At 45.0% G+C, this 15,092-nt stretch overlaps 3 protein-coding genes across 3 annotated transcripts in view; 1 reads left to right on the top strand and 2 right to left on the bottom strand.

The window, feature by feature from the left end:
- Positions 1-2,889: 2,889 nt before the first annotated feature.
- Positions 2,890-7,324, bottom strand: LOC118227569 (exosome complex component RRP40-like). The gene is made up of 4 exons (XM_035418163.1): positions 7,064-7,324; positions 6,320-6,469; positions 5,555-5,706; positions 2,890-3,794 (listed from the first exon to the last, which is right to left on the bottom strand). The coding sequence occupies exons 1-4, from the start codon at positions 7,256-7,258 to the stop codon at positions 3,587-3,589; spliced, it is 705 nt and encodes a 234-aa protein (XP_035274054.1). The 5' UTR covers positions 7,259-7,324; the 3' UTR covers positions 2,890-3,586.
- A 1,915-nt stretch (positions 7,325-9,239) lies between these two features.
- LOC118226886 (probable pancreatic secretory proteinase inhibitor) lies at positions 9,240-11,191 on the bottom strand. Its single transcript, XM_035416848.1, has 4 exons — positions 10,996-11,191; positions 10,708-10,739; positions 10,017-10,129; positions 9,240-9,414 (listed from the first exon to the last, which is right to left on the bottom strand). Exons 1-4 carry the CDS (start codon positions 11,042-11,044, stop codon positions 9,369-9,371), a joined length of 240 nt encoding a protein of 79 aa, XP_035272739.1. The 5' UTR covers positions 11,045-11,191; the 3' UTR covers positions 9,240-9,368.
- A 1,101-nt stretch (positions 11,192-12,292) lies between these two features.
- LOC118226885 (protein NipSnap homolog 3A-like) overlaps positions 12,293-15,092 on the top strand; it is a 6,572-nt gene continuing 3,772 nt past the window's right edge. The window contains exons 1-3 of the mRNA XM_035416847.1: positions 12,293-12,514; positions 13,870-14,077; positions 14,703-14,861. Of these exons, the coding sequence (XP_035272738.1) occupies positions 12,431-12,514; positions 13,870-14,077; positions 14,703-14,861 (451 nt within the window). The 5' untranslated portion in view covers positions 12,293-12,430. The remainder of the gene's footprint in view (positions 12,515-13,869; positions 14,078-14,702; positions 14,862-15,092) is intronic.

Genomic DNA, 15,092 nt, shown 5'->3' with positions numbered 1-15,092 from the left:
GTGTGTCTGTATGTGTTCTGAGTGTGCGTGTGAGAGAGAGAGTTTGTGTGTGTGCGAGAGAGAAAGAGTGTGTGTGTGTGTGTGTGTGCCTGAGTGTGTGTGTGAATGTGTGCGCGAGAGAGAGTGTGTGTGTGTGTGTGTGCCTGAGTGTGAGAGGGTGTATGCATGTGTGTGTGTGGGTCTGTGTGTGACTTGGAGCAGACAATAGGAGGTGGAGGGGGGCAGTACTGGGGGGGGACTGTCTCCTGCAGTACTGCAGTTTGCCAAGGAGAGAACAACCACACACGACTAGAGGGGAACTCCACCACTCCACCACCAACACCCCCCCCCCACACCAAAAAAAGTACAATTTGGTACATTTGGTCTTACTCCTGGCATAATTATTTAACCTGGATTTACATGCAGAAGCCACGTATTCCGCACATGCAAAAGCGCCTTCTGAAGTGTCCATGCAAATGGGACAAGTCCTCGTATCATTTAAGAGAACGGAGGAACCAGAGACAGCTCGGCTCCCGGTGTTTTATACTACAATGCGAGCGGGAGCACTGTGTGGTAGTGGAGTTAAAGCCCTGGGCTATAACCCAGAGAATGCCAGTTTGATTCCCAGATGGGGCACAGCCTTTGCATCACTGAGGAAAGGTATTTCACCTGAGCCGTTCCAATAAAATATTCAGCTGCATGAATATATTGTTAAAAAATGTGTGTAAGTCACTCAAATAAAAGGCGTTTTTTAAATGGTTAAATGATAATGTAATAATTGAACACACCCACATGTTAAGTCTGTCAACACAACTCTTTATAAAAAGGAACAATGTTCAATGTTTCTTGCGTTGTGGAGAAACTGGTCATAAAAATCGAACAACCCCAGAGCACTCCCATCAATAACTAGAGGCCCCTGAAATTCCACATTCAGCCAAACAAACTCTGCTCTTATCAGAGCCCGGAAACGTTTGAATTCTTTCCCCTGGGAAGTAAGGAGTTGCAGTAGCACTTTTTTTTTAACCGAAATGTTTTTTTAAAACAAATCGGACCTGCCGGGCAGAACTTCATACTGCGTCATTTACGAGACATCGAATCTCCTTCTGTCGCATACTGTTCTTTAAACTCAAACTATGTTCAGCTGCCGATAAAAAATTAGCCGCTTTGCTCTGGCACTCTAATAATGGCAGAAACCGCTGACATGTTGCCTGGGACTGGCGCGCGGATCCCTTGTATCTACATTTAATAAATGGAGGGGCGCCAGCTGCACGTGGCAGACAGCCAGCGCTTAATTCGTGCGCCAGTATAACCAGTACATGCAGTTACACTAAATAATTACTTTAAGAATATTCTTGAAAAACAACTGGCGTTTCTTTTACAATTGGAATATGCAGAAATTTGAGTTTTGACCCGAAGCATGTCAAAATAATGTTTTGGCCCGGGTCTGCTTTTGACGTTGTTGGGAGTCAAAACCCCAGCGTACGTAAGCAGTACGTGGCGCAAACCCTCCGCGCAAGATTCTCCTACCGATACGCTGAAACTGTCACGCGCGTAATTTTCCGCCTCTCCCGTTGCCATGGTGGATGTGCGGTTTGACTCCCGACCAAAACGGGGCTCGGAATGACGTTTCCCAGGGCCCTGCGTCTAGGAAAACTAAATCTCTGAGATTAGCGTGCCAGCCGCAGACAGTAAATCTGTTCATCTGTAGAGCGTTTTCCTGACAGCTGAACCTCTCTAAAAAAAAAAAAAAAAACTAAATACAGAAGGCAAAACTCGTCCAGTAAAAGGGAGAAACATTTGGTTTATCATTACACACAAAGACTGGAATTTTAATCCACCCCCTCGGTGGCCAAAGCAAAATATAATTTTAACTATTGTTGGACGTTGGAATCGTGCAGCCCCATCTAGGATACTGATGTGTATTCAAATAAGAATTTACAAGCAGCTTACACTGACCCTGCACAGCAAATAAGGTAAAATTTTGGTTCAAGGAATGAAGGAAACTGCAATACTGGAATTCAGCAACAGGTGGCAGCGAATACCAAAATGAAGGTCTTGTTCTCTTAATACCTGACATACATGCAACCTTCTGAAATTGAAACATTATTCTTCATCATTATTCATAATCAATTAGATTTCACTCATTTGAGTTTCATACATATTTATTAAATTCCTCATCCACCACTGAACCCTGTGGAAAAACCTATGATGTAACATCCTTACGTTGGTCTGACCGTTTTTTTTTGCATTGTGTGTTTTGAATGTAGTTTCAGTGCTTACGGATTACCGTGTCTTCGTTACGAAATCACTGTAATATTTATATCTAGTTTTGACTGGATATAAAACTTACTAAGCAGAGAAAGGTTGGGATGTGGAACTACTTCTATACAGCCGCAGTGCAAGACGGAGTAATTATAAGAGCACACCGTTGCCCAGGGCTCTGGGGAACTAGAGATCACATTCAGTAAATCCACTGATCAGTCGGATCAAGAGAGAAGCAAACAAACACAACACCACGATGTGCATAACCAGCTTTAACAGGAATATGTTCCGTTTCTACTCCAGTCGTTAGCATGCTAACAACAAAACGCGCTAACAGCGCGCGTTACCAAAAGCACAACTATTATAATAATGCAGTAACAGTACTTAATTGGACAGTATGGAAGTTGTCCTTTCGTTATTTTTCTTCAGAAATATTCTATAAAGCTGTGAAACCTGGCGAAGAACTGTTCACTTAAAATGCAGCTTCTCCAGTTGACCGTTTCTCCCCACAAGTTAAGAGTCATGCAGTTATGTGGTAACATTCATGGGATGAAAGAAAAATATAACTGAACATATAGATTGCTTAAAATGCTATACTTGTGTTTGCCTAGTTGAGACTGATTTACAAATGACTGTAACAAGTTGAAATGTGTTCATGAATTAATTTATTTACAAAAAAATATTCATATGCAACCCATGCAGAGCTGCCAAGGGTAAACCATGAAAACATTTAAGTGAAAACACTTCACATCTCATAGAAACAACCGTTTTGCAAGTTACGTCCATGAGACAAATCAAAATATAGCATTCCATCAAAATATCAAGTTACATATTTGACGTTAGATCTTTCTCTCAAAACCGATTTTTTTTCTCCTCCTCTAGTTCTCTTGGGTGCTTGGCATACATTTAATATAAAAAAGTCCCTCCCAAGATGAACAAAATTAGCATGCTCCATTTGCCGAATAACTGAAGGAAAGTCTGCATTTTTCACCCAACTCCATTCTGGACATTTCATTGGCTGCTGTGAAAGCGCATCACTTCCCCATTTGTCCAATCACGTGGGAGGGAAGCAAAATGGGAGAGGTTCATTAATGGCAGTGACTGGGTGGCACCACTGTCAAAATGGAGGGGGGGGTTAGCATCAAACGTTGGCAGCAGGTGGAGAGGTCCAGTTGCAGTGTTGTTAAAACGCTTGCCAGGCGTTAGCAGGGAGCTCCTCTGACATCATCGCCACGGTGACCTCCAGTCCAGTCGTCTCCCAGCGCGGACCCCCACCCAAACCGGTGGGGCGCAGCAGGTGGGGGGGTTAGCGGGTGGAGCGGGGCGCAGCGGCAGGCGCGGGCCATCAGGAGGCGCCGTTGGCCGCCCGGCGGAACAGGGCGTGGCGCTGCTGCGGCGTCATGTTCTCGCAGCTCTCCAGCAGGCTGGCGAGCACCTGCACGCGCTGCATGCTCTGCGCCTTCACCCACACCCGCCCGTTCAGGCCCACCACCATCTCGAACGGGAACACCTGCTCCAGCTCCTTCACCAGCGCGCTCTGCTGGGCCAGCAGCCTGCAGGGGGCGCCAGTCAGCACACGGTCACACACAGCAGCACACGCCCATCAGCACGGGCCCCGTTCCACAGGGCAGCACCTGCACCGAGTAAAACCCCAAACCCTCCCAAACCTGGAACATGGACTGAGGTAAAAAAAAAAAAAGAGCAGTTCCGTGTCTTACTCAGCGCAGTTATCCAGCTAACTCAGTAATCCTGCTTCGTGAAATACCCCCCTGGTGAGCCGCTCCACACTGACGCACATTCACCACTAGGGGGTCCATGCCAGGGCTGGGCTGATTGACTTTCAATTGATGAAGTGAAAATGCCTATTATGTTCGATGAGGACTTTTGGATTGGTAAATTGAATATGGTACTGACCCTTAAAATTTGCAGACGCGGGCTTAAGTTATCCGAGGTGTCCTAAGCTAGATATTTTTTATTTATTTTTTAGTTAAGTTCAGTTAAGTTTTTTTCAGCCGAGAGCTGGAATGAGACCGTTTTGGTCAATTCCTGTTACAAGACTTACAAAACCTCAGGTTCCGTTGTAAGTTTACGTAACTGCTGGTCGTGACACTGAGGACTTGAAATACGAACATACGAACCTGGTCCTTTGACTAACATGTGTGTCTGCTGTGCAGGTGCATTTGATAAGGATCCACTAAAAAACTGAAAGTTTAAATGACCTGGCAATGCATTGATTTTTCAGACACTCTTACAGAGTAGCCTACCATGCGACAGTACGTAAGTACATCCACACAAGTTATATCTACAGGGATATAGATCAGGCTAAAAACAGCTAAAGTGCAAACACTAAAACAATTATTTGTTTTTTATTTGACCTTCATTTTACCAGAAACCATGCCAACCCAGTCCCATGAAATAATAATAAATATAAATGCATACAAGTAATAAGAGCCACAGCCAGTAGCACACATGCATACTGCATGCAGGTAAAGGTAAAGACAAGCACCTGCATAAGCACATGCAGCACTACGGTAGAGGGAAACACACATACCTGCGTAAGCGTATGCAGGTACAGGTAAAGGCACGTACCTGCATAAGCGCATGCAGGTACAGGTAAAGGTATGTACCTGCGTAAGTGCATGCAGGTACAGGTAAAGGCAACTGTACCTGCGTAAGTGCATGCAGGTACAGGTAAAGGTATGTAGCTGCGTAAGCGCATGCAGGTACAGGTAAAGGCATGTAGCTGCGTAAGTGCATGCAGGTACAGATAAAGGCATGTAGCTGCGTAAGCGCATGCAGGTACAGGTAAAGGCATGTAGCTGCGTAAGCGCATCCAGGTACAGGTAAAGGTATGTAGCTACGTAAGCGCATGCAGGTACAGGTAAAGGCATGTAGCTGCGTAAGCGCATGCAGGTACAGGTAAAGGCATGTAGCTGCGTAAGCGCATGCAGGTACAGGTAAAGGCATGTAGCTGCGTAAGCGTATGCAGGTACAGGTAAAGGCACGTACCTGCGTAAGTGCATGCAGGTACAGGTAAACACACCTACCTGCCTAAGCGCATGCAGGTACAGGTAAAGGCATGTAGCTGCATAAGCGCATGCAGGTACAGGTAAAGGTATGTACCTGTGTAAGCGCATGCAGGTACAGGTAAAGGTATGTACCTGCGTAAGCGCCTGCAGGTACAGGTAAGGGTATGTACCTGCGTAAGTGCATGCAGGTACAGGTAAACACACCTACCTGCCTAAGCGCATGCAGGTACAGGTAAAGGCATGTAGCTGCATAAGCGCATGCAGGTACAGGTAAAGGCACATACCTGCGCACCAGCCCGAGGGACACCTTGATGAGCAGCCCCCCCGCTCCGAACACCCCCATGCCGTTGGCCCGGCCGCAGCTGTCGATGCACACCAGCTCCGGCTCCATGTCCTTGTTGGCGATGAGGAACTGGCCGTACACCAGGTCTCCCACCTGCGCCAAGAGCACACCTGCGTTACCACAGCAACAGCACTCATCTGCACTAACCCCGGTTCTGCACCGACCCCAATATCACCCGAAATACCCAGGAGAGACTGTGACCCGCTATCGGCCCGTCCAAACACACCAGCACCACTCCACAGCTGGTCTGCAGACGCACTATGTTACTAACTTAGTAATAGTGACAAAAAATTCTGCTCAACAGCATATTGACAGATTATGGTGGGGATTTACAAACGTGTAAGAAATAATCAGGTAACACATGTATTTTATATAAAAAGATCACCATGAGATTCAATAACTCCTGATAGGGTGCAAAAATCTGTCATGCACCTAAAGAGTAGACCGCACAACTCATGTAGAGTCCAGCTCAACTAAAAACATAACCGGATATTAACACAGTATTGACGAGGCAGGCAGTGCTTCGCGGTAATAGTGATCTGCAGTAATTTTAGAAACGCGTATTAATGAGCGCGCTGATCTGGAACTGGTGAGGTTTGCCATTGCACAGGACACCGAAAAAGGCTCTGTAAATAGCTCGGTCAAATCCTTCAGCAGTTCGGCTCATATGATTATGAAACTGCACAGAGCCGACATCACCTCTCACCTGTACGTTGGGCCGGTTCCGTTTGGTGGCACCCTCGAATGCCAGGTAAGACAACGATGCCAGCTCGCTCCCTCCAACGTCCACCTTGAAGACATCGCCGGACTTGGCGGTGACAATGCCGATGACACTCTCCCCTTTGGCCGGGACATACTGAGGTAAAGAGAGGGAGGAACCGTGTTTGTTAAACGTACAGTGACCTCCTGGGGTTAAAAGAACCTTTTCTACAAACCAGCTTGCCCGCCTCGCTCAGAAACACGGAGGTGACGTGCAGTTAAGTCGCTGTCTGTCAGTGTTTGCTGGGGTCACGGCTAGTGAACAGCAGCGGAACGGCTGTATTGGTGCACGCGGCACCTCCCGGTTTGCCAGGCTAAACATTTAGCAAGCTAACGAGCTAACGGTTAAATATAACGTAAGCGCATTTAAATTCTCGTGCTCGGCTGGATAACAAGCAATGGAAATGCTCAACTGTTGGTCGAGGGAGAAGAAAAACAATACAATAGAATATAATAAACGTTAAAAATGATCCAACTACCATGAAAGCAACTGTACTAGCTACGCGATGCCCCCAAATGATTTGACCCACGTGGTAATGACTGTGTTAACTAGCTTATTAGACACATAATTTTTACTTTTTAACCTTTGTACCATTAATAGCTATTTGTTGACCCAAACATTTTACTTTTACTTGCTCCACGAGAAGCACTGTTAATTAGTATAGAACTAATTGTTAGCCAGCTTACTTACCCGTTTTTGTTGAGAGTCAACCCAGTACATGTTTGGATGTTTGTGGCGCAAAATTCCGCTTTTGCACACAAGAACTTCGTCTCCGTTTCGTCGCAGTCCGGGCCCACATATGACTTTTTCTGATGTGTTTTCAAATGAAAATATATCTCCTGGTAGTAAAACCTCACCAACTTTTTCTTTCAAACAGTCCGACATTGCTTAGCGTGTTTCTTGTGTCTTGCGTGAAGTTACTCCGGGGGGGGGAAGGAAAATAATGAAACACAACATTCAAATCCAGCGAGCGAAGCTTCGTAACCGACAGCGCCATCTTGTGGTGACGCGTATTGGGAGACAAACGTGGCGCACACGAGATGGTTTTACCAGGAATGTATAATTTCATGTATTCATTGCAATTTATTTGTGGGACAGAAATAATGAAAGCCAGCTATCCAGAAAAAATATGATAATGCCGTTTATAATAATAATGCGTTTTCATTAGTGCATAATAAGATATTCATAAGCCATTCGTAGCAACTGAAGCATCACCTTGGTTGGAGTGGGAAAGAAGTATTTTGCTTTGATTGATCAAGGTGAAGAACCTGAATCGATGCTGCGTGGAAAAAGACGTACTCACAGACCCAAACCTCACAATACAATCACACGTCACAGAAGTGAGTAGATTAATGAACAGGACAGGAAATATTTCCCCTTAACCCCGACCCTAATCCAGAAGTCACTTCCAGTCTGACTGACAGAAGACCTGTCTGGAGGAGAACCTGCCTCTTGTGTCATCCTCCATCCCCTGGGTCTGTAGGCACATGTACTCACAGGGATTATGGAACGTTCAAAGCATCATGTCTGTACCACTCTTGGCCTGTAGGAGGCCACTGTCAAAGGTCCTTGCCATCTAAGCCTCCTCAAAGTCAACCAGATATGAGCAGTCTCCTCCAACTCAACATAAGGTAATGCCTACTGCAGGATACAACTGGATTTTTATTCAAGATCTTCAGAAAATCCCCAGTCTTTGTGTGATCGCTATGCGAGCATGCCTTCGATGTACCTGCGTACCTGCCCCCGACGTACATGCCTGACATACCTGGATACATGCCTGATGGCCGTTTAATGTCAGACGGTCAGAGGGACACGTCGACACGCCCAGGGTGGGGATTGAACCGGCAACCCTCCGACTGCCAGACATCCGCTCTTACCTCCTGAGCTATGTCGCCCCTATCATGTGATATAAAAATTATTAGATTTTATCTCAAGTCTTTAGGTGTGGCTCATACAGTGAGTGACTCCCTGTGACCACAGCCTGTGACTACGTGTGTAGTGTAAGCACTCCTAGGATGGAAATACCAGCAATTTTAAAAATAAAAGACAGTCATTAAATGTGAGACCTCAGTTGTTAGGATTTTTAAGGTCATGAAGTGTACACTGTGTCATAGAACACTGGCTCTCCCTGCCCTGTAATCTCCGATTTGGTGTATGACAGTGTAACACTGGCCAGTCTTATTTCTGTACCATGGTGTCCTTGAGGCCATACCTTCCCTCCTTCATCATTTCACTGATCTGAAGTGAATACAGTTGGTCGGATGAGGTTTCCAACATATTGCTTTCACCCGTCCACCCTCTGTAAATCAGGTGAAGAAAGGAACCACACATCCTATGTGTGTGTGATCGTGTGTGTGTGTGAGAGAGTGTGAGTGTGTGTGTGCATGTAATAGAGTGTGTATGTGTGTGAGAGACAGAGTGTGTGTGTGTGTGTGTGAGAGTAATAGAGTGTGTGTGAGAGAGTGTGTGTGAGAGTGTGAGTGTGCGTAATACATTACATTACAGGCATTTAGCAGACGCTCTTATCCAGAACGACTTACACAACTTTTACATAGCATTTTACATTGTATCCATTTATACAGCTGGATATATACTGAAGCAATTCCGGTTAAGTACCTTGCTCAAGGGTACAACGGCAGTGTCCTTACCCGGGAATCGAACCTGCGACCTTTCGGATACAAGCCCAGTTCCTTACCCACTGTGCTACACTCCGTCTGTAATAGAGTGTGTGTGAGAGTGTGAGTGTGTGTGTGCGTGTAATAGAGTGCGTGTGTGAGTGTGTGTGTGTGTGAGAGTGTGAGTGCGCGTAATAGAGTGTGTGTGTGTGTGTGTGCTGAGTAAACACCTTTCCAGTATCCCATTGGTCTGCAGTTGAATTAGTGTTTATTCAGAGGTACAGCTTTAGGGAAATTCACATGATGTCATTGTGGAATTAATGGAGGCATCATGCTTGTGACATCACTCTACCCATAAGATATGATATCACCACCCCTATTCAGCAGCTGTCGTCCTTCGTGATCAAGATGTCAGTTTTGGTGTTCCTGGAGACAGAAAAACAGGACATTTATTGCTGCATGCTAAGGAGGATGGAAAGGCAATCTGTTTCAACACAAAACTTCTTCACTCAACATCGTTTAAATTAAACTGGTATTGATGTGATAGAATTTAGTACAATTATCGTAGGGTGTTGTGTAAAGTGCTTGTGGCACTGGGATGCAGAGCATTTTCTTTGCATTTTGGTTGCTTGGTTGACAGAATCTGTTTTGGGTTACAGTTCAAAGTGCATTTCAGTGCAGTAAAAGCAATCAACTGACAATCATTTTCTGTGAAAGTGAGTGAAATACATGACAGGCTTAAATGAAGACTTTAACTGAATACACCAGCCAATATCAAGCGCAAAAATACTGAGTGAACCGCCATCGTTTTTATGTATTTATATGAATATGCGTAGGACGTGTGAACTATAACTGATTACAGTCAATATTGCAACAATCGTTGTAGGTGACTAAACGAATTCTCCGAAGTCGCGGGAGTCGCCCAGTAGTCTGCATGATTGCGGACATCGCGTGGATAGTTCGCACATTTTCATCGTAAGGTCGTGGCCAAGGCACGATCGGATCGGCGCGGCTGTAGGCCTACTCACTGTCTCTGGAAGCAGAGCGAGCACTCGTTGGGGTAGGTATTGCCGTCCGTTCCGCACACGGGGGCAAAGTTCATCGGACACGCGTGCATGGCACTCATTTCGCCACAGGAAGGCTATACTCACGCACGCGCGCGCGCACACACACGCACACACAGGGAAACAGAAGTGTCATGAACAGAAGGCCACCAAGCCCTGACTGGCGCTGTGATACAAATGGTTTTCAGACTAGACACTAACTACAACCTGCAGGAGTAGTTAGCCTGCTTTAACTGAGTTGATTTAGTTAATAGGCAAATGTAGAACTGTTGCATGTTCCTGAGGGCTGTCTGTGCCTGTACTTAACCTCCCCACTATCATAAATGAGCAGCAATGTGCAGCGATTTTCCATTCACAACGCAAGAACTTTAAACTTGTCCTGGAAAGGAAATTATTTGTGATTTTACTTTTCACTGGGAAGTATACTTTTTTTCTCGTAAGTTACACGTTACTTGCACCAATTGCGCAAAACTGGTGCTCCAAAGATTTATCGCTCAAACCAGCCAAAGCTCAACGGAGATAACTTCTAAAGGTAGAGGGAGGCGAGTGCTTTAATAATATCTGCCAATCGTATTTAACGCGTTACAAGACTACCAGCATACAGACACTGTTCCGTTATTTCTCCAAGTGCGTAAATTGTAAGAAATCGACAAACCTTTCTGTACAGCCCAGACTTTTCTTCAGCATCTGTAACAAGCACAAAGTTAGAACGTGTGAATCCTCGGAATTTATTTACTTATGAATTTACTCACTCACTACATTTACTTACTACTTTATATCGCTTTACCCCAAAACGATTACAACTGAGTGAAAATGCAGGAAGGTACTTCACTTTTCACACTTGTTCCATCAGAATCATGTTTAGATTTGCATTGCGAGTCATGAAACCCTCTAACGTGTCTTACTTTCAACTAACTTAAAAATGAGTGGAAGAGTCTCTTACCGACTGTGAAAATAAGCAGGCACAACAGCAACAGCATTTTGCTCGCCATGGTTTCGCAGAGCGTTCACGGTGTTCAACGTGTGGGTTTATGTAGCAGAGTACAACGTGGGAACTTCTGCAGCTGACAGGACCGAGTGCTGCTTCGTTATCGCAGATTAGTAAGAAGGCAAAATATGAAGTACCCGTGGTGCTTTGCTTTATGGTTTCACCTTTGAGACAGCCTTGTCGGTCGACGTTGAGCGCGTGAGTTTCCGTGCGCACGCTGCTGCGTAATTTTGCGCGGCTAGCCGCAGGATAGCTAACTTCCCACCAGGGCCTCTCCCACGTTGCTTTTCCAAGCTACACGCATTTTCTCCCTGACAAATTGATACAGATACACTTTGATGCAATTGATAATTTGTATCCTGTTGTTGATGCTTTTGATGGTACTGCTGTTGCTTATAAAATTTAAATCTGAAATAAATAGTATATATAATGCATAGTACTTTTTCGGCAATTGGCAATTTTTATGGAAACTACTTCATTTTAGTTGATGTAGAGACTTTGAATACCTCCTACCTATGCATGACACAACTGAGTAATTTAGCAGATTCTTACAAAAAAGAGATTTACAAAAGTGCATTCTGCATAGTCAGCAGACACCAGAAGAGCCAGGGATGGGTGCAGTTACAGCCATGTATGCTGCCTCAAGACCTGTGAGATGAAGAGAGAAATGTGTTCTTTTTTAAAACAGAAGCTCTGAGGTGTCATCTGAAAGGTGGGTTTTTAGACGGGTGCAGAAGACAGCCAGTGGACCTGCCTTCCTGACTGACAGGGGAAGGTCGTTCCTCCATCAGGGGGATGAGAGTGCAGAGCAGAGATGGGGGGGAGGGGGGATAGCGATTGCAATCCGGGGGGTGAGGGAGTTAATGATTGCGGATCAGTTACTATCATCTACACAATGCTTGAATGTGTTCCCCCCTCAATTTGCCCCCCAGACAGACCCCCTGGTCGAGAGGGGCGAGCCGTGGGGAGGAACAGGAGGACCGGTCAGCAAGACATAAACAAACCACGCGCAATTCCATGTCTCACGCCATGATTTTTTAAAATTAATTTTATTATTTATCTAGCCTATGTGCAGAATGTCCCCCCCCCCCCCTTAGGACAGCTGCGATAGCAAATCTCTTTTTTTACTCCTGCTTTCTACTAGTTCTTCGGCTCTTACTAACACGCTCTGTAACCGCTAATACAACTAATATGTTACATTTTGGCATTTTATATAATTGCCGAGTTAAAATATAACTTTGGGGTTAAAGTAACAGGCGGTTTGGAGGATTCCTCGCCCTCCCGGCTTCCGTAGACTGCTTTCGAATGCACCGCACGTTTTCATTCACTTGCACCAACCAGAAACTTCTTCACTATAGCGACAATACGGTGTTTGTTCGTTCTGTCAAAGATGACCGCATTAAGGACAGCTCTCCGAAAAGCATGCAGTATCACAGAAAATTTTCTTCCAAAGTTTAGGAAGAATTCGATCGAGGTATGTTGCGTATTTTAGAACGTATTATGCTGCTTTAAATATTTAATTTCCCAGCCACCGGAAACCAAAAATGTCAAATATTTAATATTATATTTCGCTGCAGTCGGAAAACAAATTATAACGTAAACGATTCAAACAAGTGTCTGAAATGACGTGTAGGCTAGCCCGATTAGCTGCAGCCCGATTAAAGTCTATTTAAGTCCAAAGTGTGTCTGCACGTCAACAGCCCTGCAAGCTGAATGACCCATTTGACAACGAGACAGTTATTTTACCTGTTTAAATTTATGCTTTCTATTTCAGTACTTGTTGATAATTAAAATCCCCCTACTCCGTTGCTTCGTAAATACGCTTTAGAAGTAGCGTCGAAATTCTTCTCATTCTTGTTTACTAGTAGACAAATGTAATGCTGGCGTTGTTTCACTAATTAAATTATTTGTTTAAAATCGGCTACGGTTATTTAATTAATGCATATGTAATTTTTCAGTATGCCTGCTTCGTTTCGGGAGGACGGATTATCCATGCCCTTCCGTTACTTTTTGGAAATGGCTTCTTGAGACGCAAATGCTTTCGTCAAACTGCATGTATAATGCTGGGTAGAAATGCCACGGCCGTTGATAATGACATGTGTCCAACGCGCGCGCTAAACGCAGCACTTTAGCCTGCACTATAGATTACTGTCCGGGGCGTTCCGGACTAGGGCTCGACGGGTCAAATTTCCCCACAGTCCATGGTTGTTTTTCCCCTCTTGGAGAGTAAATACCCCACCGAGTTAACATTAAATTGACGGATTGAAGTCACCGTGTTAGATAAAAACATTTCCGGAGTCAGCAGTCAGCAATTTTGATATGGAATATATTTTATTTAAAAATAAATAAATAAATAAATAAAACAGAATGGCTTACTGAAAAAGTAGTTTATACGACATTACAGGGGTTCTACTTAAAAAAACAACAACAAAAAACTTTATTTATAGGTTAATATATATCTTTCATATCTATCGGGAAAACTGATAAATCAAACAAAATAAGGTGAATGTCTAAACCAAGGGGGCACAGTCCGCGTGCTGGTTTTTGTTCCAACCAGTTATCTTAGTTCTAGTTTTCTGACAGCTCTATAAACTGCGCTGGTTCACTCCTGTACCCGAGGACGATAAAAAATCTTTAGTTAAATAGTTCAGGGCAGAAGTTGGCACAAAACCCTGAAACCGATTGGTCCTTGTTTGCGCACTCCTGGTCTAAGTGGATAATAAATAAGACAAATCTATAGAATGAGAGTACTGCTATGTGTGAGCAGTACATGGATGCGACCAGCAGGAGGCAGCACCTGTCTACCAATTTCTCTCCCCTGATCACCAGGCCCGCGCCTCGATCTCCACGGGACCGCAGCAGCAGCACGCGACCTTCTACGAGTTCCGCACGTACTGCATCAAGCCCGAGCAGAACGCGGCCTTCCTGAAGCTGACCAACGAGAAGATCAACCTGCGAACGGCCCACTCCGAGCTCCTGGGTTACTGGAGTGTGGAGTACGGAGGCCTCAACCAGGTGTTCCACATCTGGAAGTACGGTGAGGAGAAGAAAAAAAAAAATCACATTTACACGTGTTCCTCTAATGTGAGTCAGACTATAAATCTTTGTTCGTCTTTGCTAGCATATGGCCTACAGATTCTCCTCCTGAATTAATCCTGTCTGACAGACCAATACCAGAGTCCCAGTACTCCAATTTTGGCCGATCAAACAAATACACCAAAACTATGCCAGTTGTTAGACAAACCTGTTTGGCCAAATTAAAACAGGAATGGGTTCAAGCCAGGTCAGCTTATAAAATGCTTTTTAATTTCCCTTATTTAGGCTGACATGAAAATGACATGTAAAAATAACCTTGCAGGTTACTGATGGTTACTGTAAAAAAAGAGCATATATTTTCATCTGTAGTCAAAAACGAAATTCTGCGTATGATTTTGGTCCATTTTGGTCTGTGACACATTTCGCAGAGCATTTCTCAGGGATCTGAGAAACCTTTTTTTATCAGCAGGGTCCGTATCTGTGGCTGCAGAATGGTGTTTTTATTTTCCACACATCGCCTCTTCCTCGGTTACTGGCCCGCAGTAAACGCACAGCAGAATCTCAGCGCGCCTCGTTCTGCTCTCCTGCTCCACTCTCGGTCCGTGATGCCGTGTGTGTTCTTCCAGATAGCTACGCCCAGCGGGCAGGTGTGCGGGCAGCCCTGGCGAAGGACCCCCAGTGGATGGAGCAGTACATCTCTAAGGCCATGCCCATGCTGACCTCACAGGACAACGAGGTCACCTACCTGGTGCCCTGGTGCGGGCTTCAGACGCCCCCCACGGAAGGTGAGGAACTGTCAATCAAAAACCTACGGTGCCACGCCTCTACCTCTGCGCTTTAAGCCTGGAAAAAGCAGCATGTTTTACATGAACCCCAACATCTGGAATACACCCCAGTGCTTTAAGCCTGGAAAAAGCAGTGCAGTTTAGAGAGATGAACCCCAACATCAGGACTACACCCCTGTGTTTAGAGCCCTGAACCCCAACATCAGGACTACACCCCTGTCTTTTAAGCCT

This window comes from Anguilla anguilla, chromosome 5 (assembly GCF_013347855.1).
Source record: "Anguilla anguilla isolate fAngAng1 chromosome 5, fAngAng1.pri, whole genome shotgun sequence".
In the NCBI taxonomy this organism is placed as follows: Eukaryota; Metazoa; Chordata; class Actinopteri; order Anguilliformes; family Anguillidae; genus Anguilla; species Anguilla anguilla.
The sequence above is the reverse complement of the archived record's forward strand: the minus strand, read 5'-3'. Positions and strand labels throughout refer to the sequence as shown.